A 24,853-nucleotide genomic window follows, 5' to 3' on the forward strand; every position below is an offset into this window, starting at 1 on the left:
AATTAAATCTTAATCAATATTTAAATTGTTTGTCACAAATAGAAACCCAATAAAAATAAACTAAAGTATTTAAACTTCGGGTCATCTCTCAAGGAATTGCAGGGAAGTATATTTATTATTGGTTATGAGATTGTATCTTTTTGGGTTTTGAGTTTAATAAGCAAGGAATGTAAATAACAAGAAAATAAACTAACAACTAAGAAAAGTCCTAACAAGGGTTCAGAATTGAAATTCCTATCCCATTATCATTGTCAATTGTGATGGTAATTGCAAATTGCTCTCACTTAGTTAACCTCTAATAATTGAAGGAGAGTCAAGTTAGTAAATCAACTTGAGTTCACAAATCCTAATCAAAGACTAGAGTTAGTGAAGCTCAAGCCAACTAGCATCTTTCAATCACCAACCAACAAGAGACTTTGACAATTCAAGAGTCTTCAAATTACTCAATCCAAACTAAGAATACAAAAATCTAATTTAAAATCATACCAACCATTTTATTAAATACTTAGAAGGCATAAAATAAAAACATATAAAATTAACAAGGAATATTAAATCTAAACAACCAATCGCAAGTATTAATGACTAACAATTAAAGAAAGCAACAATAAACATAGAAAACATAAATTGTATTAAAAGAAATGGAATGTAACAAGAGCTTATAAACATAAAAATGGTGAAAAAAGGAAATTAACAAGAGAAGAAGATGAACTAAAATGCTTAAACAAATAAAAGTAAGAGAAAACTAATTTAAAGGAAGATTGAACCTGAACCTAAGGAGAAATTGAAAGAAAAAACCTTAAACCTAGAGAGAGGGGAGAGCCTCTCTCTCTAGAAAACTACATCTAAAACCTAATGTTCTGTGAATGAAAGTTTGAATGAATGATCCCCTTCTCCAGCTCCACTCTGCAGCCTCTATTCTTTATTTCTTGGCTTGAAATTGTGCCAAAAGCAGCCCAGAAATCGCCCCCAATGTTTTCTATTTAATGCAGCACGTGACGCTCTGTCACGCGTACGCGTCGCTTGAACGAATTTGTAGTCATGCATACACGTTATCCACGCGTACGCATCGCTTGTCTCTTGCACCAGTCACGCATACGCGTCGTCCATGCGTATGCGTCGCTGCCAGCTTCTCCAAACTTCAATTTCTTGTGTTCATTCCACTTTTACATGTTTCCTTTCCGTCCTCTAAGCCATTCCTGCCCTATAATCCCTGAAAACACTTAACACACATATAACAGCATCGAATGGTAATAAAAGAGGATTAAACTTAGCAAATTTAAGGCCAAAGAAGCATGTTTTCAATCATAGCACAAAATTAGGAAGGAACATGAAAAACATGTGAATTATATGAATAAGTGTGAGAATAATGGATGAAATCCACTCAATTCAATACAAAATAAACCATAAAATAGTGGTTTATCAATCTCCCCACATTTAAACATTAGCATGTCCTCATGCTAAGCTCAAAGGAAGCTATAAAGGGGTGAAGAGGAATGGTAGAATTTACGAAATGCAACCTATCTATATGAATGAAACTACATGCAAAGTGCTTTTACGTACTTGGTTAAAAGTAAATCAAATCTGCCAAGAACAAACATGAATTGGATTCCACTAATTCAAATCATAAAATGAAGTACAAATAGACTTGCAAGAAGAAAGCTCGTAAAAGCCGGGAACAAAGAATCGAGCATCGAACCCTCACTGGAAGTGTATACACTCTAATCGCTCAGGTGTTTAAGGTTTGATTCTCTCAATTCTCTACTAATCTTGCTTTCTAAGACTTGCTCTTCTTCTACCAATCAACATAAATTTAATGCACAAATACACATATCAAGAGGTCTTTTAAGGGCTGTAATGGGGTTATGGTAAAGGTAGGATTGTATTTGGTCAAGTGGACTTAAATCTAAATCCTTGATTAACCTAAAATTCTCACCTAACTTAAGATAATCCATGTAATCAGAATACAACATCTAACTGCCCATTAACTATGTTTACCGCATATTCATAAATCCCAATTTTGAGTACAGTACATATGCATTATTATTATTTTTACTTCGGGGCATTTTGTCCCCTTTTATTATTTGCTCCTTTTTTTTTCTTTTTCTCTTTTTTTTTTCTTTTTATTTTTTTTCTTTCTTTTGTTTTCTCAAGGCATATGATTAAGGTATTGAATGCATGAACATGTCCTTAACATTCTTTTCACATTTTTACAAAAAGTATACAACACCCAATTCTCAAACCGAATGTTTCCAACCCAATTTCTCCACACTTAAATCATGAGCACTTTTACTAGTCTAAGCTAACTAAGGATTCAAATTAAGGATATTATTGTTTTCCATTTAGAGTTAATGATGTGCTAAAGTAAAGAACAAATGGGGTTAAAAGGCTCAACATTGATTTGCAAAGGATAATGAAAAGGGTAAGGCCATATGGGTATGTGAGCTATAGTGAAACAAGGCCTCAATCACATAAATGCGTGTATACATCAAACAATGGAAATATAGAATCAAGGAAGACAAAGATCACAATTTCAGAGAGAACAACACACAAAAAAATATTGGTTGATAGAAGCAACCAATCAAATAGATTCAAAATCTCACTGGTTTTGTGTGTTCGAGCTCTAAAACCATGTTCCAATATAAATTCTTCAAGCAAGTTCAACAAAAATTTTAATTCAAATTAGTGAAATGCTATAAAATAGTTTCTTGGAAAAAAATTCATCACTTCAACCAAGTAGTGCTTAAATGCAAGCAATTAACTACACATGCAATATATTATGTAATGCACAATTAACTAACAAAGAAAATTAAGAATTGGTGTTAAAAAGAAAGTAAGTAACCACAGAAGTTGGTATCGACCTCCCCACACTTAAAGATTGCACCTCCTCGGTGCATGCAAAGATGTGCAGGTGGACGGGTTGCTACAACTGATGCGCTTGCTCCAAAGTTTGTGCGGCAGAACTTGTTTGTCGCTCCATTTAGAAGCTTTCCATTTCCCTTCGTGGTGGCCATTCTGAAAGAAGAGAAAAAGGAAGAAGAATAACCCACAAACAAAGAAAATATGGGTGGGCTAATGCCAAATAATAATGAGGGTCTCAACTACATGGTAGCTACAACATGTCAGTAAGAAAACAATATAGGCAAATGGCATGTCAATGAAATAGTAAACAAGACAAGAAGCACCCAAAATAATGCAGAAAATATGCAACAGTTGAGTAAGAACATTCAACACCAATAGTATAATATCAAACTTAGAAAAGAAAATAAGAACAAGCAACAAAGTTAAAATGCAATAAAAGAAAGTATGCAAATACAAAATATGAGGGAGAATAAAGATGAGAAGGGAAAGGAATGAAGAAGAAGAAAGTTAGAAAGAAAGAGGAACAAGAGAAGAAAGAAGAAGAAAGGAGAGAAGAAAGATGAAGAATGGAAAACAGGAAGCGACGCGTAAGCGTTGCCCACGCGTGCGCGTTGGTTGCAGGATGAAGAGGTGACGCGTACACGTCAGTCACGCGTACGCGTGGGTCTAAATGGTGCTCCGCGCACAATACTCACATAGTGGTAGCGCAACTCTCTGTTCGCTGTACCATAGATAGCATGAAGAAACGACACGTAAGTGTTGCCCACGCCCATGCGTGGAATGCCAGAAATGCAATTGACATGTATGTGTCAGCGACGCGCACACGTGGGTTGGGTTGTGCGCCTGGCACCCCACCCGCATGGTTCTAGTGCAACTCTCTGGAGGTTGCAGTGTCGCATATGACGCGTGCGCGTCGGTCACCCGCACGCATGAGACCAATTTTTTTTGTTTGAAGCTTATTGAGAAATAACAGGCTACCAACGCAATGCCCAACATGATTAAGCAAGTGAAACCATAATTTAAACTAAATAAACATAACTAAAAATGAAATTTTAACTTATTACCAATGTAAACAAAAGAGAAAATAGGAAGAATTTACCATGGTAGGGTGTCTCCCACCTAGCACTTTTAGTTAAAGTCTTTAAGTTGGACATTTCGTGAGCTCCTTGTCATGGTGGCTTGTGCTTGAACTCATCTTGAAATATCCACCAATGCTTGAACTTCTAATAAGCTCCAACATTTCCAAGTGAATTCACTAAGCCTTGATGAAGTTCCTCACAAGCTTTGAGCTCCCAAAGTTGATCCTCTTGTATGCTGAGATCCCAAATCTTGTTTCTACACCCGTCTTTAAGTTGATCATCATTGTTCCAACCGGGTGGCAAGCGATCCGAATTCTCAATGAAATACAAAACTCTTATCTTAGATCCAACCAATTGATCACTAGTCCAACCCTTGCATATAGCTCTTGAAATCTCAACCTTGATGAGTCTTGATTTGCAACTCCAACCACTAAATATCCTCCTCTTATGCTTCATTCCACACAACCACCTAAGTTGGCCATCCGTTTCAAGAATACCATACTCAAGTGGGACAGTAAAGCTAATAGAGGTAAGTTTTACCCACTCAAATGAAGGAGTAGACGGCAACCTAGGTAGAAAAGTCTCCAATGATCGTGACAAAGCATATTCAACTCCTGTCCAACCTTTCCAAAGGACTTCCACCTTTTGAAGAGATTCTTCACTTTCAAGCTCTTCCTCACCGAGTTTATCCAACTCTTCTCCGCCACTCAAATAATAAATATGAGGTTGAGAGAAATCTACCTCAATGTTGCTTTCAATTTCATCAGGAGAAGGTTTTTCAAACTCAAGGGGTACACTTGTGGGTGCAAATTCATAACTAGGATGGCTTGATTCATGATCATCATCACAAAGGGAACTTGCCTCTTGATCTATTCCGTCCAATTCTTCATAGGGAACATGCCTTGGAGGTTTTGCAGTAGCCTCCTCAACATTGATTTCAAGCTTCTTGGAGGAATACTCTACAACTCTAGATTTCCATGGAAGTTTAGCATCTCCTAAATCTTCAACCACTTCTTCCTCTTCAACAATTATGGCTTCCCCCAATTGTTCCAATACAAAGTGACGTTAAGATTTTTGCTAGTAAAGAATTTTATAAAAATAGTCGCGTTGTAGATATAGATTCTAAACCAATAGAAATCCCTTCGTGCAAACATTTTGGTTGTCACAAGTAACAAACCCCTAAATAAATTGATAACCGAAGTATTTAAACCTCGGGTCGTCTTCTCAAGGAATTGCAGGGAGGTATGTTCTTATTATTGGTTATGAGCTTGTAAATCGGGGTTTTGAGAATGAGGAGCAGATATGATAAATGACAAGTAAACTAAATAAATGACTGTAAAATGAACTCTTGGCAAGGTATGAGAACTGGAAGTCCTATCATAGTTATCCTTATCAATTGTGATGAGAATTGGATTTTTCTCCCACTTTGTTAACCTCTAACTATGAAGGTAAGTCAAGTGAATGAATTAATTCGAATTCTCAAGTCCCAGTCTTTCCTTGGGAAAAGTTAGAGTTATTGGATCTCGAATCAATTCTTGAAGAATTCTAATTTTCAATCAACAATGAGTTTGATAACTCAAGAGTCACCAATTAATCAACCAAAGCCAAAAGGTAGAAAAATCTAAATTATTTATATCATAAATAAGAGAAACAAATCATAGATATGAAAACACCTCAAATAATATTTATTAAGAAAATCATAACATGAATGTCATTAAATCAAATTGGCAACATATATAATTAAAAATAAGAGAAGCCAAAATAAAGGAATATTAAACCTGGAGCTCAGAAAAATTATAAGTTGAAATAATAATAAATCCTAAATCCTTTAAGAGGAATTCTAATCCTAAATCCTAAGAGAGAGGAGAGAACCTATCTCTCTAAAAAAACTACATCTAATCCTAAAATTATGAATTATCAGAGCATCCGGAGTCTCTGCAAGTTTCCTGACTTTAATCTGTGTTTCTGGGCCGAAAACTGGGTTAAAATGCGGCCCAGAATCTCTGCCAGTGACTTTTGTAATTCTGCAGATTGCGCACATCACGCGATCGCGTCACCCATGCGGACACATCATTCGCGTTTTTTCCTGCCACGCGTTCGCGTCGTCCACGCTTCCGCGTCGCTTATGCTTTTCCAATCCACACGTCTGCGTCATTCATGCGGCCGCGTCACTGCGAATTCCTTTCTTCTGCGCGGTCGCGTCGCTGACGCGTACGCATCACTTCTCGCTGGTCATCTCCTCAATTTCTTGTGTTCCTTCCATTTTTGCAAGCTTCCTTCCCAATCTCTCACTCATTCATGCCCTATAAAGCCTGAAATACTTAACACACAGATCAAGGCATCGAATGGTAATAAGAGAGGGTTAAGATTAGTTAAATTAAGACCAAAGAAGCATGTTTTCAATCATGTAATAATTTTAGGAAGGAAATATAAATGCATGCTGATTATATGAATAAGTGGGTAAAGACCATGATAAAACCACACAATTAAACACATTGTAAACCATAAAATAGTGGTTTATCAACCTCCCCACACTTAAACATTAGCATGTCCTCATGCTAAACTCAAGGAGACCAAATAAATGAGTAGGGAAAAGCAAGACTCATGCAATGCAACCTATGAATGTGAATGCAACTACATGCTAAAATGATTCTACCTACTTGGTGAAAAAGTAAATAAATCTTTCAAGAACAAATATGAACTGGATTTCACTAATTCAAATCACAAAATACAATATAAGTAACTTGCAAGATGAAGATAGCTCATGAAAGCAGGGAACATAGAATTAAGTACTGAACCGTTACTAGTAGTGTATATCATTCTAACTCTCAAGTGTCTAGGGTCAATTCTCTCAATTCTCTACTAATCTTGCTTTCTATAGCTTGCTCTTCATCTAACAATCAATAAGAATTAAATGCACCAATACACAAATCAAGAGGTCTTTTAAGGGTTGTAATGGGGTTAAGGTCAAGGTAGGATTGTATTTGGCCAAGTGGACTAAAATATGAATCCTTAATTAACATAAACTTTCCACTTAACTTAAGACAATTCATTTAATAAAAATACAAAATCTAACTTCCCATTAACTGTGTTTACTACATGTTCATGCATCCTAATTGAGTTTAGTACATATGCATTGATACCAACACTTACTTTTGGGCATTTTGTCCCCTTTTATTACTTGCTTTTTTTTATTCTTCTCAATGCATATGATTAAGGTTTTGAATGCATAAACATGTTCTTAACATTTTTCATATTTTCACACAAAGTCTAACATACTCAATTCCCAAACCAAACATTTCCAAACCCACTTTTTCCCACACTTAATTCATGAGCATTCTCACTAGTCTAAGCTAATCAAGGATTCAAATTAGGAACATTATTGTTTTTCACTTAGAGTTAGTGATGAGCTAAAGTAAAGAACAAGGGGTAAAATAGGCTCAACATGGGTTTGCAAAGGATAATAAAAGGTAAGGCCATAAGGGTATGTAAGCTCAGTGAAACAAGGCCTCAATCATATAAGTGCATGCATACATCAAATAATGGAAATATAGAATTAAGCAAGACAAAGATCACAATTTTTAGAGAGAGAAACACACACCAAAAATAAAATATTGGTTGATAAAATGCAACCAATCAAATAGGCTCAAAATCTCACTGGTTTTGTGTGTTCGAGCTCTAAACTATGTTCCGAAATAATATTTCTTCAAACAAGTTTTTCAAAAAGTTTTATTCAAATTAGTGAAATACTATAAAAATTTCTTGAAAAAGAAAATATTACTTTAACCAAGTGGTAAAATATGCACGAAAAACAAACATGCAATCAAACATGCAAATGCAACAATGAAAAAAACAAAAATTAGTGTTGAGAAGGGACTAACTAACCCGTGGAGATCGGTATCGACCTCCCCACACTTAAAGATTGCACTGTCCTCGGTGCATGCTAAGATGTACAGGTGGGTGGGTGTTGTGGTTCCTCAGCTGTTGCTCGTTGTAGAAGCTTTCTCTTTACCTGTTCTGGTGGCCAGCCTGAAAAAGGGAGAAGAGAAAGGGACATGAAGTCAAAGGGATGGAGTAAAGAGGAGGGAGGTACGAGTGATAATCATGCCAAGTAAAAAAAAATAGTGAATGAAAGACATGGTCGCGATTCCATGTGATCAGTTCATCAATGGAAATATAGCAAGGCATGGGGAGTATTGGATGCAAGATGTTTATTAGCATGCCGGCAAGGGCATGAGTAGCATAGATCAAGCATGAAAAGCTTTAATGTATTGTTAGTCCTGAGAAACTAACAATAACACTTGTATTGACAATTATATTTAATTAATAAAATAGTAAAGGAAATTTGTGAAAAGCAAGCATTGAATAGTAGAAGAGAATAATTTAAAATAATGCACAATGCCATACGGGCTTTTTCACAAACATAAAGCATGCATAATAAATAAGGTATGAAAAGTATAAAATTGAACATGCAAGCACCCTTTAAAAAAATGATATATAATTGTCAAATAATCCACAAAATATAGAAAAAAACAATGACCCAAATAAAATTCCAACACCAATGAAAATAATGCAATGAATGAAAGTATGCAATTAAGTAAAAGAAAATGAAAGATAAGAAGAATGAGAAGGGAAAGAAGGGAAGAAGAAGTAAGTAAGAAAGGAGGGAGGAAAAATTAGGATTGGGGAAGAAAAGAAAAGATATTTGGCAAATTAGGATAAGTTGTGCGGCGCAAGCGACGCGGACGCGTGGGGCACGCGGTCGCGAGACTTGCGCTTTAAGTTAATCGATGCGGTCGCGTCGGTCACGCGGTCGCGTGACACAATTCATGCTACTGGTGCAAGGGCAGCCTCGCACTCACACAACTCTCTGTTCAAATTATTATTAGTGCCAAATTTTAAGTGACGCGGTCGCGTGGGTCACGCGGCCGCGTGGGTAGAATTGTGCGTTCAGCACCAATCCAGCACCACTCTAGCACAATAATTGGTTGCGCACCCTTTTACGTCGAAATCCAGGGCACGCGGCCGCGTGGGGCACGCGGTTGTGTGGGAGGCCATTATTCCTATATGACGCGGTCGCGTCAGCGACGCGGTCGCGTTGGATGATTTGTGCCATTGGCACGCCTCCAGCCACGCTCTCGCGTAACTCTCTATTCGTTTTTATTTTCTCCCCTCTCCTTGCGACACGGACGCGTCGCTGATACGGTCGTGTCGCGTGGCAAATTTTTTTTTATGCATGAAAAATGCAGAATGCAATGCTAATATGAATGTTATGCAAAACTTCCGGTTCAATATAATAAGATAAAATAAGACTCGAAAACAAATAAAACTAGATAAAAATGAAAAAGAAACGATCATACCATGGTGGGTTGTCTCCCACCTAGCACTTTTAGTTAAAGTCCTTAAGTTGGACATTTGGTGAGCTCCCTGTTATGGTGGTTTATGCTTGTATTGATCCAGGAATCCCCACCAATGTTTGTACTTCCAGTAGCCTCCGGGGTCCCAAACTAAGCATGTAAAGCCCTTAAGAAGCTTCAAACAGATTCTTAGGCTCCCGGAGTGACAAATGTCAGAGCAGATTCCAGGATCCCAAACCTTACTTTTACACCCGTTTTTGTCTCGATCTGCATTTTTCCAGCCAGGTGAAAGGTGATCTGAAATCTCACTGCAGCGACCAAACAGCTTCTTAGACCCATTCAGTTGAGCTCTATACCAACCTTTGCATTTAAATTTTGAGCTTCCAACCATAATGAACCTTGCAGGACAGATCTTACCACTGACCATCTTCTTCTTACTCTTAATGCCAAAAAGAGCTCTAAGTTGACCATCCGTCTCCAGTAGCCCGTATTCAAGTGGAATTAGAAAGCTAAGGGATATGAATTTTACCCACTGAATGTTGTGAAGGATGATGGCAACTTAGGGGGATGTGTTTTTAATGAACGTGCAAGCTCCACTCCCTTGTGCTCTTCTTTGACATCTTCCACCTCTTTGCAAGTTTCTTCAATTTCAACCTCTTCCTCTTGGTAGCTTTCTTCCAATTTAATCTCTTCTTTATTGCGCACCAAGGGCATGAGAGGTTGTGCCTCTTCTTCTTGAATCTCCATTTCTTGATTAACCTCTTCCAAGTCTTCTATTATAACATGCCTTGGAGGTTGTACACCCTCCTCAACATCAATTTCAAATACCTTGGAAGGAGGCTTTATGACTTGAATTTTCCATGGAGGTTCTGCATCTCTTAAGTCTGCAACCGCTTCTTCCTCTTTAACAATTATGGCTTCCTCCACTTGTTCCAGTACAAAGTCATGCTCCTTACTGTCCACTGGAGTTTCTAGTGTCTCCTTCATGCTACGTTCTTCATTAAATTCTCCACATGAAGCCATGGGGGTTCCTTGAGTGTCCGAACGTCTAGAAGGTAATTGATTTATTGCTTGCTCTAATTGATGAAGGGTTGCATGAAATTGATCTACTGTTTTCTTGAGACAATCGCTTGACTCTTGTTCCATTTCAATAGCATAACTGGGATCATCTCGCTCTTGGATTGATGGATGTGGGTGCTCTTCCATGGATGGTGGTGATGGGATGTGTGGTGATGGAATGGGTGGATCATTATATGGTTGAAAAGGAAGTGCACTAGAGCTTGAGGGTTGATTGTTGAAGGTATTCAGTGATCCAATTTGTGTGACCAAAGCTTGTATAGTAGAGTTTAAATCGGCAAATACTTTCTCCATGGAGGTTTGGGTTGGATAGGAGGGTTCATTTTGATAATGATAAGGAGATGGTGTATATTGAGGTGGTGGTTCTATGTATGGTTCATTTGGCTCATAAGGTGGTTGGTATGGTGGATATGGATTAGGGTTATACGGAGGTGTTTGGTGGAAAGAGCTTGTGAGCATGGTGGTTCAAAATTATATTGAGGAGGAGGGGGTTCATAGGCATATGGTGGGTCTTGTTGGTAGTCAAAAGACTGCTCACCATAGCCATTGCCTTGATATGCATTATAGAATGGTTGTTGATAGTCCATTGGAGGTGGTTGTTGCCATGAGGGTTGATCAAATCCTTGTGGCTCCTCCCATCTTTGATTGTTCCAACCATGGTGCATGTTGTCATTATAATCTCCTTTTCCTGCAACATAATTATAACCAGACTCATAGCCAAAGGGGTGAGAGTTCATAGTAGTGAGAGATAATAAAAACAAAAATTAACAAAAAAGGAAATTTTTTTTTGAAAAATATTTACAATAACCAATAATAAGGCACACGTTTGCAATTCCCCAGCAACGGCGCCATTTTGACCTTAAGATTTTTGCTAGTAAAGAATTTTATAAAAATAGTCGTGTTGTAGATATAGATTCTAAACCAACAGAAATCCCTTCATGCAAACGTTTTGGTTGTCACAAGTAACAAAACCCTAAATAAATTGATAACCGAAGTATTTAAACCTCGGGTCGTCTTCTCAAGGAATTACAGGGAGGTATGTTCTTATTATTGGTTATGAGCTTGTAAATCGGGGTTTTGAGAATGAAGAGCAGATATGATAAATGACAAGTAAACTAAATAAATGACTGTAAAATGAACTCTTGGCAAGGTATGAGAACTGGAAGTCCTATCCTAGTTATCCTTATCAATTGTGATGAGAATTGGATTTTTCTCCCACTTTGTTAACCTCTAACTATGAAGGTAATTCAGGTGAATGAATTAATTCGAATCCTCAAGTCCCAGTCTTTCCTTGGGAAAAGTTAGAGTTATTGGATCTCGAATCAATTCTTGAAGAATTCCAATTTTTAATCAACAATGAGTTTGATAACTCAAGAGTCACCAATTAATCAACCAACGCCAAAAGGTAGAAAAATCTAAATTATTTATATCATAAATAAGAGAAACAAATCATAGATATGAAAATACCTCAAATAATATTTATTAAGAAAATCATAACATGAATGTCATTAAGCCAAATTGGCAACATATATAATTAAAAATAAGAGAAGTCAAAATAAAGGAATATTAAACTTGGAGCTCAGAAAAATTATAAGTTGAAATAATAATAAATCCTAAATCCTTTAAGAGGAATTCTAATCCTAAATCTTAAGAGAAATCCTAAGAGAGACGAGAGAGTCTCTCTCTCTAAAAACTACATCTAAAACTATGAAAAGTGAATTATGAAAGCATCTTGAGTCTCTGCATGTTCCCTGACTTTAATCTGTGTTTCTGGGCCGAAAACTGGGTTGAAATGCGGCCCAGAATCTCTGCCAGCGACTTTTGTAATTCTGCAGATCGTGCACGTCACGCGATCGCGTCACCCATGCGGACACGTCATTCGTGTTTTTCCCTGCCACGCGTTCGCATCGTCCACGCTTCCGCGTCGCTTTTGCTTTTCCAATCCACACGTCTGCGTCATTCATGCGGCCGCGTCACTGCGAATTCCTTTCTTCTGTGCAGTCGCGTTGCTGACGCGTACGCATCACTTCTCGCTGGTCATCTCCTCAATTTCTTGTGTTCCTTCCATTTTTGCAAGCTTCCTTCCCAATCTCTCACTCATTCATGCCCTATAAAGCCTGAAACACTTAACACACAGATCAAGGCATCGAATGGTAATAAGAGAGGATTAAGATTAGCTAAATTAAGACCAAAGAAGCATGTTTTCAATCATGTAATAATTTTAGGAAGGAAATATAAATGCATGCTAATTATATGAATAAGTGGGTAAAGACCATGATAAAACCACATAATTAAACACATTGTAAACCATAAAATAGTGGTTTATCACAAAGTCACATCCCTCACTTTCCACCGGAGTTTTTAATTTCTCCTTCATGCTACGCTCCTCATTAGATTCTCCACATGCGGCCATGGGGGTACTTTGAGCATTGAAGCATCGTGAAGTTAAATTATCTACTACCTCAGTCAAGGTAGCTCTGAACTCTAGTGTCATCTTTTGCATCTCTCTTTGCCTTTGAAGAAGAACACCAAGAGTGTCATCCATTGGAGATTGGGGTGGATATGAGGGTTCATTACTTGGAAGGAAGGGTTCATGATAAGAAAGTGGTTCATCATGATAAGGATGTGGCGGTTCAACACTCTGATGAATGAACTTTTGTGTGATCTAGAATTTTACAATAAACTCTCGTTGCAAATATAGTTTCTAGACCAACAATAATCCCTTCATACAAAAGTTTGGTTGTCACAAGTAACAAACTCCTAAAAATAATAACTGAAGTATTCAAACCTCGGGTCGTCTCTCAAAGGAATTGCAGGGAAGTGTATTTATTATTGGTTATGAGTTGTATATTTTTGGGGTTTTGGATTAAGAAACAAGAAAAAGTAAATGGTAATAAAATTCAAATGATAAAAAGGTCTTGGCAATGTTTGGTGGTCAAGGATCTCTCTCCTTATCACTAACCACAACATGAGAATTGGCAAGGATCAATCCCATTAATTCATCCTCTAACTATTAGTAAAGGAAAGTTAAATAAGTTATATCAATCCAAGTCTATAAGTCCTAGTTCTCCACCAATTCAATTAGTGAGAACTAGAGTTAATGGCTCCAATCATCAATTACTTGGACATTAGTAACTCAAGAATTCCTAAGTTGCCTTCCCAAGCCAAGAACATAAAATTCTACTCTAACATCCTTCCAAGTATTTTATCAAACACTTGGTAGGCACAAAATAAAAGCATAGAAAATTAACAAGGAAAATAAATCTAAACAACCAATTGCAAATATAAATGAGGACAATTGAAGGAAGAAGCAATAAACATCAAATACCTCAAATTGTATTAATAAGAAATTGAATCTAACATGAAGAGTTCATAAACTAAATTAGCAAAATAAGGAAATCACAATGGGGAATAGATAACTAAAGTGCTAGAACAATAATAGTAGAAGAAACCTAAATTAAAGTGAAGTAGAAATCTGAAATTAAGAAGAAATAAGACTAAGAACCCTAAAACCTAGAGAGAGGAGAGAGCCTCTCTCCCTAGAAAACTACATCTAAAACCTCAAATTATGTGTATGAGAAGTGAATGATTGATTCCTCCATTCTGCAGCCTCTAATCTATGTTTTCGGACTTGGAAAAGGGCAAAAAATAGCCCAAAAATCGCCCCCAACAATTTCTGATACGTACAGCACGTGGCTCTGTCACGTGTACGCGTCGCTTGTCTACCGCACCATCCACGCGTACGCGTGCTTTGCGCGTGCGCGTCACTTAACAGTAAGGCAACTATGGCAATTTATATATCATTTTGAAGCCCCGGATGTTAGCTTTCCAACACAACTAGAATCGCCTCATTTGGACCTCTGTAGCTCAAGTTATGGTCGATTTAGTACAAAGAGGTCAGGGTTGACAGCTTAACAATTCCTTCAATTTCTTGTATTCCTTCCACTTTTGCATGCTTCCTTTCCATCCTCTAAACCATTCCTGCCCTGTAATCCCTGAAAATACTTAACACACATATCACGACATTGAATGGAAATAAGAGAGGATTAAAATTAGCTAAATTAAGACCAAAGAAAAATGTTTTCAATCATAGCACAAATCAGGAAGGAAAATGTAAAACATGCAATTTACATGAATAAGTGTGAGAATAATGGGTAAAATATACCGAAATAAGCACAGGATAAATCGTAAAATAGTGGTTTATCACACTCTCCATCTTTTCCACTTGTTTTACAACACATGCCAGTCCCTTGTTCTTAAGTTGAGATTTGTTAGCCATGAGAGCTTCGTGTGCTTTTTGGCTTTCCTCTCGTTCCATTTGATGAATGGTTGCTTGAAGTCGATCCATTGCTTCCTTAAAATGATCCCATGGCTCTTGTTCCGCTTGGCTATCACAAGTAGGATCATAGTGCTCTTGGATTGATGGATATGGACATTCTCCTATGGAGGGTTGTGGTGGAAAGGAAAATTCGTCTAGTGATTGAAAGTTCTCATACATTGGAGGTGGTAAATATTGAGGTAGTGGTTCTTGGGAGTAACTTTGTTAGAATTGGGGTGGTTCTATGTATGGTTCATATAGCTCATAAGGTGGTTGGTATGGTGGATTTGAATTAGGGTCATATAGAAGTGTTTGGTGGTATGGGACTTGTGAGTATGGTGGTTGAGGGCCATATTGAGTAAGGGGATCATAGGTATATAGTGGTGATTGTTGATTGTCACGAATAGGTCCACCATAACCATTGTCTTGGTATGCATCATAGAATGGTTGTTGCTCATAGTACGTTGGAGGAGGTTGTTGCCAAGAGGGTTGATCAAAACCTTTTGGCTCCTCCCATCTTTGATTGTCCCAACCTTGATACATGTTTTCATTGTAGCTTCCATTCCCTAAAATATAATTTGAACCAAACTCATCGCCAAAGGGGTGAGAATTCATAGTAACAAGAGAAAATAAAAACAAAAACTAATAAGAAATAATGAAAATAAACTCCTAAAACTAGAAACAACTAACAAAGAAACGAAAAGGCAAACATATTCACAATATTCACAATAACCAACAATAAGGTACACATTTGCAATTCTCCGGCAATGGCGCCAAAAATTTGATGGAGGAAAAATGTCGGAAAATATTTTCACAAAAATATCGCGTTGCAAGTATAGTTCTAAACTGACAATTAAACCTCAATCAATATTTAAATTGTTTGTCACAAATACAAACCCAATAAAAATAAACCGAAGTATTTAAATCTCGGGTCGTCTCTCAAGGAATTGTAGGGAAGTATATTTATTATTGGTTATGAGATTGTATCTTTTTGGGTTTTGAGTTTAATAAGCAAAGAATGTAAATAACAAGAAAATAAACTAACAACTAAGAAAAGTCCTAGCAAGGGTTGAGAATCGGAATTCCTATCCTCATTATCATTGTCAATTGTGATGGTAATTGCAAATTTCTCTCACTTAGTTAACCTCTAACAATTGAAGGAGAGTCAAGTGAGTAAATCAACTTGAGTTCACAAGTCCTAATCAAAGACTAGAGTTAGTGAAGTTCAAGCCAACTAGCAACTTTCAATCACTAACCAACAAGAGACTTTGACAATTCAAGAGTCTCCAAATTACTCAATCCAAGTTAAGAATACAAAAATATAATTTAAAATCCTACCAAACATTTTATCAAACACTTGGAAGGCATAAAATAAAAACATAGAAAATTAACAAGGAATATTAAATCTAAACAACCAATCGCAAGCAACAATGACTAACAATTAAAGAGAGCAACAATAAACATAGAAAATATAAATTGTATTAAAAGAAATCAAATGTAACAAGAGCTCATAAACATAAAAATAGCGAAAAAGGAAAATTAACAAGAGAAGAAGATGAACTAAAGTGCTTAAACAAATAAAATTAAGAGAAAACTAATTTAAAAGAAGACTGAACCTGAACCTAAGGGGAAATTGAAAAAAGAAACCCTAAACCTAGAGAGAGAGGAGAGCCTCTCTCTCTAGAAAACTACATCTAAAACCTAATGTTGTGTGAATGAAAGTTTAAATGAATGATCCCCTTATCCAGCTCCAATTTGCAGCCTCTATTCTTTATTTTCGGGGTTGAAACTAGGCCAAAAGTAGCCCAGAAATCACCCCCAGCATTTTCTGTTTAATGCAGCACGTGACGCTCTGTCATGCGTACGCATCGGCCACGCGTACGCGTTGCTTGAATGAATTTGTGGTCACGCATACGCGTCATCCACGCATACGCGCCGCTTGTCTCCTGCACCAGTCACGCGTACCCATCGTCCATGCGTACACGTCGCTGCCAGCTTCTCCAAACTTCAATTTCTTGTGTTCCTTCCATTTTTGCATGCTTCCTTTCCATCCTCTAAGCCATTCTTACCCTATAAATCCTGAAAACACTTAACACACATATCACGACATCGAATGGTAATAAAAGAGGATTAAACTTAACAAATTTAAGGCCAAAGAATCATGTTTTCAATAGCACAAAATCAGGAAGGAAAATGTAAAACTTGCGAATTATATGAATAAGTGTGAGAATAATAGATGAAATCCACTTAATTCAATACAAAATAAACCATAAAATAGTGGTTTATCAGGGATGTGAGTGTGGGAGAGTATATTTTGAAAAAAAATTCTCATCTTGCTTCCTTTGAGTCTTGTTAATTTATAGACCAATCTAGTGCTGCCAAGTGTCAACTTTGAAGAATCCAAAATATACTTATTTCCACCTAACGCAAGGTTAGATATATAATTGTCCTATGCATTACATCATTCAACTCGACATGCTAACTGTCAAGTTCATTCTTCAATGTGAAAAATCAAATCGAGATCCTTTCTATTAACAAATTCTTTTTGAATCGTCTTTCGTGAAAATTTCAAACAACAACTCTTCGACTAACGAATTGTTCCCTAGGATCATTATTATCATCGAGATCTTCGAGAACCAATAACTGATCCTAAGAAAAATTCATATTAAATTCCATTTTAATATGAACAAAGAATTCCTTTTCTTTTTAATATGCTTGATAACTACCCTCATAATCACGATCCCATTTAGTACGCACATATAGCACGTATTTAATTAATTGCTTTTTCTTTCTCTCTTTTGAATTTCAATTTCCAAGGTTTACATAAACCCCCAAAACTTCTCATCTTCAAAATTTAAAAATTTTTCCAAACCCGTTACATTCAACAAAGCAGGCTCCTTTTTCACACTCTTCCTTCTCTTCCAATGCCATTATTGTCACATAACCTCCAAGTTCAAAGATTTATAACTTCTTTGCATTTTCCTGCTAAGTTCTTCTCTGTTCTATACTCATTTTTCATTCAAAACTACCTTATCACTTTCACTAGTTTCTGTCACTTTTTATTCGTAAAACCTAGTCTTAAACAATAAACCCCAAAAAGTATACTTACGTGGTTCACACATATTAAATAATATTTATCTCTCATTTTGACTACGTTTAGAAAATTGGGGATTAAATTCATCTTTATTCATGCTGTATCGAAATGGATATCTCAACTCCCCCCATAACTTTTCAAGCGAAGGTTAAAGGAAAACAATCGGCAAAGCACGAAGAAGAGCAAATTATCACAAAAACCATCATTGAAGATCCAGTCAATACCATGAATGATAAGAAGGTCTTCTTTCCTTTCTTTGTTAAAAACGAACTTTATTGTTCCCTCACTCCCCTGAACTCCCTAGAACAAGCAAAAAAGGTCTTTCATTATTTTCTTGTAGTGAAAACCAAGACCTGCTAATCAAACAAGATTTGTTCGTAGCCCCTTTCGTCAATCATGCCAGACAGTTTTGCAACAACCCCAATGTTTCTTTCAAAAATGCGAATTTTCTTACTTGGTTTAAGAGAATAGAACCCTTTAAGAAAGATGATTAGAAATTTTGAGGGATCTATGAGTCTATGACCTTCTCAAACTCTCATAATTCCATCCTTCAACACATTATTGGATGATTGTGGCTGCATTTGGTTTTTGGAATAAAACTACCAATAAATTTCATCTTTCATATGGTATAGTCAGACCCACACTTTTTGACATAGTAGCTATCACGGGACTTTCACCAATTGGGCTTGTAATTACTTTCGATATGATACCAAAGAACAACTACAAAATTGTCTTAAAAAACTCTTATGGAGAATTCATTAGGCAAAACATGGGATAAAAGACAATCCAATCACAGATGATGAGCATGTAACCTTTCTATGTCATTGGCTAAATGCTATAGTTTTTTGCTCAAAAAGTGTTTCAATGCAAAAACTATATATCACTTTGGCTGCTCTTATTCATGAGAAGCACAAACTTAACTTGGCTAAGTTACTTTTAGGAAATCTTTATAATGAATTGGGATAAATGATCGATAGCTTCCATAACAAATCTTTGATTAGCACTGGAGGACCTCTTTGGCTATTACAACTCTGGTTAAATATGGTTTTTGAGAAACACATTAAGCATAATGGGGTGGCTCTTTCTGAAAGAAAAAGTATTGAAGGACTCAGATTGGTTACTTTACAACCAAATTTTGCTCATTTACATTCCACCAATGAGCTTCTCTAGGAAGTTTTTTCAAAACTTCATTCAAGAAAATGTTTTCAAAAACAAAGACCTAAAGTTTGCTCCATTTTGTCAACCGTAAATGTGGACTAACCTGGTTTTGACGCCTCAAAGTTAAAAAAGATGAAGATGAAGATGCACAACGTCTGAATAATGAAATGTTATCTAACTTTCTCACTATTCAAGTGATACTGACAGATATTCCTCGATACAAAAAAGACCAATACCGAGTCACTCTTTATGATCCCTATTATGTTGCAAGACAAATGGATTTCTGTCAAGCTCTTGCAACACCATTTCCTAGCAAAACCCCTCCTCTCTGCAAAATAAACTTCAACAGGAAGAAAGGAATTGACAAGTGTCTCGATCATAATGAGTAATGTCGAACTTACTATTATCCTCTCTCTTTTGTTTGTAGTAGTTACGTTACTAAATCTTTTATTGAGTGGTGAACCAGCTATTATTCTCGCTCTGATCGATCACTAGAGAACATCTTCAAGGGACTCGTCAAGTCTTTTCCAGATTCCCTTGAAATGCTGACTTCAAAAACTTCAAAAAGAAAAACTGAGCCATCGAAGCACCAAAAAGACAAAAAGATACTAAAAGTCTCAAAGGTTTCCCAAACCAACAAGGTAACTCTCCCAATTTCGAATCCATTTTCTTATGAAGATTCTATTATTACTCTCTTTTGATAACTATGTGCTTATTTCATCAAACTTTAATCTTGGGAGATTCTTCTATTCAAGAAACTATTGACAGATCTACCATCTCAACCCCAAAAGAAACTCCCAGCAACTCTAACGAATCTTCAACTAATTCAAACACCTCAAATTTTGACTTCAAAACTTTCACAAATTCAATGCACTCATCGAGCTCTCAATCTCAAGAAACTAAGATATTCTAATGATCTCCAACTTTTACATTTTACAAAAACATATTATCACAATTTAAAGCTAATTTCAATGCTTATAAACCAAATGCTATAGGTCGAAAAACCTACTTAAGAATTACCTCTGATTTTGAACACAATGTCAATCGAAACTAAATCTCCTACCAAAAAAGAAAAGGAACCTTCGCCATCTTCTTCATCGAGTGGACATGTCCTGTCACATTATTTGCATGATGAAAAGAAATTAATCAAACTCCTGGGAAAACTGACCCTAGAGATAAGTAAGAGAAAGGAAACCTTTTAGAAACTCAGTTTGTAGAAAAAGAGCCTTCACCCAAAAGGGTTGATGTTGACATTACTCTTTTTCCTTCCTTATTATCATGGTTTTGAAAATTGAACCCGACTAGCCGGTTCAATCTGATTAACCAGAAACTGGTCACTTGGTTAGTTCATTTGACCTTAAAAACTGCTTGACAAAAAATCGGTCAAAGAACCGGCCAAATTGGCAGTTAACCAATGAATTGCAGGAATCGGTTGGTTTTTTAAGGGTTTTCGGTTGGGTAGCAACCCTCAAAACGGTGCCGTTTAACTTAAAAAAAAACTAATTCCCAAAACTCAGCCCACAGCGCATAGCCCCCTAGTCCCATCCCTCTCTTTCTCTCTAAAAATTCAATTCGCCATTGGAGAATTCTAGTCCCCAAACACAGCCCGTAGCCCCGCAGCCACCATCCCTCTTCAAATTCAGCGTCACGTGTGGAAGCTCTATCGTCGTCGTAGGAAGATTTGTCATGTGTGGAAGCTCTATTGTAGTCGTCTTCTCCTCTATTCGAGCTCTTTCTGTCTTTTTTGGAAGTTTCCACTCCTGCGTCGTTGTCGTCATTTTCTTCCTCCCTCGCCGTCACATCCTTTCCTCCCTCGCTACTGGTAAGCACTATTGCTTGGAATTATTTTTGCTTATTTTGTAATTTGTACTGTTGTTAATAATATTGAGTTGTTGATTTTTAGATTCTGTTAATACTTTTTTTAGTTTTGTTAATAATACTAGGTTTAGTAGTTTACTGATTGTCTGGGTTTTTGATGAGCGGATAATTTATACGCTTTTTGGCATTGTTTTTAGGTAGTTTTTAGTATGATCTAGTTACTTTTAGGGATATTTTCATTAGTTTTTATGTTAAATTCACATTTCTGGACTTTACTATGAGTTTATGTGTTTTTCTGTGATTTCAGGTATTTTCTGGCTGAAATTGAGGGACCTAAGCAAAACTCTGATAGGAGGCTGACAAAGGACTGCTGATACTGTTGGAATCTGACCTCCCTGCACTCAAAATGGATTTTCTGGAGCTACAGAACTCCAAATGGCGCGCTCTCAATGGCGTTGGAAAGTAGACATTCAGAGCTTTCCAACAATATATAATAGTTCACACTTTATTCGTGATTAGATGACGTAAACTGGCGCTCAACGCCAGTTCCATGCTGCATTCTGGAGTCAAACGCCAGAAACACGTCACGAACCAGAGTTGAACGCCAAAAACACATTACAACTTGGTGTTCAACTCCAATAGAAGCCTTAGCTCGTGTAAAGTTCAAAGCTCAGCCCAAGCACACACTAAGTGGGCCCTGGAAGTGGATTTCTGCATTAATTACTTACTTCTATAAACCCTAGTAGCTAGTCTAGTATAAATAGGAATTTTTACTATTATATTTTCATCCTGGATTGTATTTTTGATCCTGTGATAACATTTTGGGGGCTGGCCTCTCGGCCATGTATGAACCTTCATCACTTATGTATTTTCAACGGTGGAGTTTCTACACACCATAGATTAAGGGTGTGGAGCTCTGCTGTACCTCGAGTTTCAATGCAATTACTACTATTTTCTATTCAATTCGATTTATTCTTATTCTAAGATATTCGTTCCACTTCAACATGATGAATGTGATGATCTGTGACACTCATCATCATTCTCACCTATGAACGCGTGACTGACAACCACTTCTGTTCTACCTTAGACCAGACGCATATCTCTTGGATTCCTTAATCAAAATCTTCGTGGTATAAGCTAGAATTGATGGCGGCATTCATGGGAATCCGGAAAGTCTAACCTTGTCTGTGGTATTTCGAGTAGGATTCCGGGATTGAATGACTGTGACGAGCTTCAAACTCGCGATTGCTGGGCGTGATGACAAACGCAAAAGAATCAAGGGATTCTATTCCAACATGATCGAGAACCGACAGATGATTAGCCGTGCTACGACAGAGAATTTGGACCATTTTCACTGAGAGGATGAGATGTAGCCATTGACAACAGTGATGCCCTACATACAGCTTGCCATAGAAAGGAGTGATAAAAATTGGATAAAAGTAGTAAGAAAGCAGAGATTCAGAAGGAACACAGCACCTTCATACACCTATCTAAAATCCCCACCATTGAATTACATGAGTAACTCTATCCTATTTTATTTATTTTCGTTTACTATAATTTCTTAATACAGTTGAATCCGCCTGACTGGGATTTACAAGATGACCATAGCTTGCTTCATACCAATAATCTCTGTGGGATCGACCCTTACTCACTTAAGGTATTACTTGGACGACCAAGTACACTTGCTGGTTAGTTGAGCAAAGTTGTGAAGTTATGTTTAGACCATGGTATTGAGCACCAAGCTTTTGGAGCCATTACTGGGGCAATCAATTTCGAACAACAATTCAAGAATGAATCACAATTTCGTCCACCAGTTTTGCTATTTCACTTTAATGTGATTGTGGTTTCATTACAGGTAGTAGATGAACTTATGGCTGAATTTGCTGATCTAGGCAATAGTGGTTTGTCTCCTGATAAGGTTTTCTCATATAAACAAATTTCTATTTTATATTCTTTTTTACAGATTGAGTGTTTAAGATAAGTAACTAATGTTTCTTCGACTAAACATTTATCAGCAACAATATGATGAGAAAAATATCCATAGAAGGGTCTATGATGCTCTAAACATTCTTATGACAATGGATATTATTTCGAAGGATAAAAGGGAAATACAATGGAAGGGTTTTCTTCGTACTAGAATGAACGATATTGAAGAACTAAAGATTTGTAGACAACCTCAAGTTTTGCTATTTTTATCAAAGTAGTTATGCTATGTTTTCTCTATAATGATGATTTGAGCTTATCCAAAAAATACAATGAAGGATATTTAAAAGTTTATAACACATTAATACCTTAATATTAATCTTTTGTTAATGTTTCTGTTGATAGTAGAACATTATGTTTTTGTCGCTATGTGCATTTTGTTTGTTTTTAGTCATGAGCTTTGATGTTTGAAGTTGTTTGTGTACTTTTAATATTAAATTATGGATAATTTATTATGTGAAATTGTATTAGGTTAAAAATTATTGAATTTAAATAATTAAAATTATATATTGAATTTTTTATAATTTTATTTAATATTTAATTAAATTGGTTGAACCTCGATCGAACTATTGAACCAGTGAACCAGTTACCTTACCAGTTCATTGATTGGTCTGGTTCTCGCAACCTTGCTTACTATGGAAAACAATCCAATTGAAGAACACAAGGAAGCAAACAACCCTGCCTCCAACACTAACATGCAAGCTGATAAGGCACAAAACCTTGTCAACAAATCCAATCCTAATATTGACCTGCAAATAGGATACAAACAATCTACACCAAATAAAGTTTGAGTCCACAAGAGGTTGATTTAGAGGAACTTCTTTCTGCTGTATCAAGTATATCTCATAAAATAGAAGTAGCTCCTCGAGTTCTATCTACTGATGAGTCACCAGGACATGGACTTCCCAAAGAATTGACTCCCCAGGCTCTTGAAAGTTTAAAGATGCTTCTTAATCTCTTGAAACATACAATTGATGAATGGAAAAATTGAGATGATCTGATTCTTTAATTTCCACCATATTAAGCATAACTCTCGAATATCGAGTACCTATCAGTTTTTTTGAGCAATTGAAGAAATTTGAACAAATTTCTCACAGTTTATTTATCTCTCACAACAAGCTTACTTACTATAGAAAAAGCATGGCAAAAATCGAGGCAGGATCTGCATAACCTGAAGCTTTTTTTGCATCAAAACAAAAAATTTATGACAAACACGAAACAAGTGTTGCTCACGCCACCAATGCACATGAACAATTGGCTCAACACAGAGTAGAACTTGAAAAATAATTTGCTAAAGTTCGTGTAGATGAAGCCCTTTTACAAGGACCTTTCCTCAAAGCTAATAAAAGGAAAGAGATCTCAATCGAGAATTATGTGATATGGAAAGTACTCGAGCTAAAATCAGGAGAAGATATGAGAAGTTATGTAAAACCCGGTTAATTAACGACTAATTAGCCCATAAATGAGAATTTATTCGAGAAAGCCCAAAATGTGATTTTTGTGGCTAAATATGATAGAGGAGATTGAGACTAGAATTTTGGTAGCAATTTTATAGAAATCGGACCAAGATTGGACCGAACGGGCCAAATCGGGCCAACCGGACCCAAAGTGGGCCATTGGCCCAACATAACTAAACCAAAACCCTAGTTTTCAGCATTCTCTCTCCTCACTAAACACACTCATATGCTGAAAATGGAGGCCATGGAGGGAAGAACACTCTCTCAAGTTCTTTCTCTCACTTGATCTTCAAACCACCATAACTTTTGATCTAGAGCTCCGATTGCCGCTCCGTTTGCGGCCACGCGTTCACCGCGGAGAGCTCTACAAAACCCATACAATTAATTTTGAGGTAAACCACGTTTTGCTCTTCGAAATTCCAGCCTTGTTTTCGAGTTTTATGAGCAAAAATGTTGAGATTTTGGGCTCTTTGATGTTATAGGACCCAACTCTCTTGAACGAGAAGGTTAATCTTGTCTCCTTGGATCTTGGGTGTGGTTAGATTCTCAACCCTAGTGTAATTTATTGTTCTATGATGTTTGGGTATTGAGATGTTGTGTATGGGTATGATGATTGTGGCTTAGGTTGTGTATATGTGAATATTGGAGCTTGA

At 36.7% G+C, this 24,853-nt stretch overlaps 1 protein-coding gene across 1 annotated transcript; it reads left to right on the top strand.

Moving 5' to 3' along the window:
- The first annotated feature begins 19,109 nt into the window (after nt 1-19,109).
- On the top strand, nt 19,110-22,964 carry LOC110278705 (uncharacterized). The gene is made up of 4 exons (XM_021136941.1): nt 19,110-19,327; nt 19,409-19,583; nt 22,616-22,678; nt 22,776-22,964. Exons 1-4 carry the CDS (start codon nt 19,110-19,112, stop codon nt 22,962-22,964), a joined length of 645 nt encoding a protein of 214 aa, XP_020992600.1.
- Nucleotides 22,965-24,853: the final 1,889 nt, after the last annotated feature.

This window comes from Arachis duranensis, chromosome 3 (assembly GCF_000817695.3).
Source record: "Arachis duranensis cultivar V14167 chromosome 3, aradu.V14167.gnm2.J7QH, whole genome shotgun sequence".
NCBI lineage: Eukaryota > Viridiplantae > Streptophyta > Magnoliopsida > Fabales > Fabaceae > Arachis > Arachis duranensis.

Bases quoted from the DNA above. Each gene is read 5' to 3' on its own strand.
- LOC110278705 (XM_021136941.1), top strand. From the start codon at position 19,110: ATGTTATCTAACTTTCTCACTATTCAAGTGATACTGACAGATATTCCT. The intron at 19,584-22,615 runs GTAACTCTCCCA...GTTTCATTACAG, and splicing joins AGGTTTCCCAAACCAACAAG to GTAGTAGATGAACTTATGGC. The intron at 22,679-22,775 runs GTTTTCTCATAT...AACATTTATCAG, and splicing joins GTGGTTTGTCTCCTGATAAG to CAACAATATGATGAGAAAAA.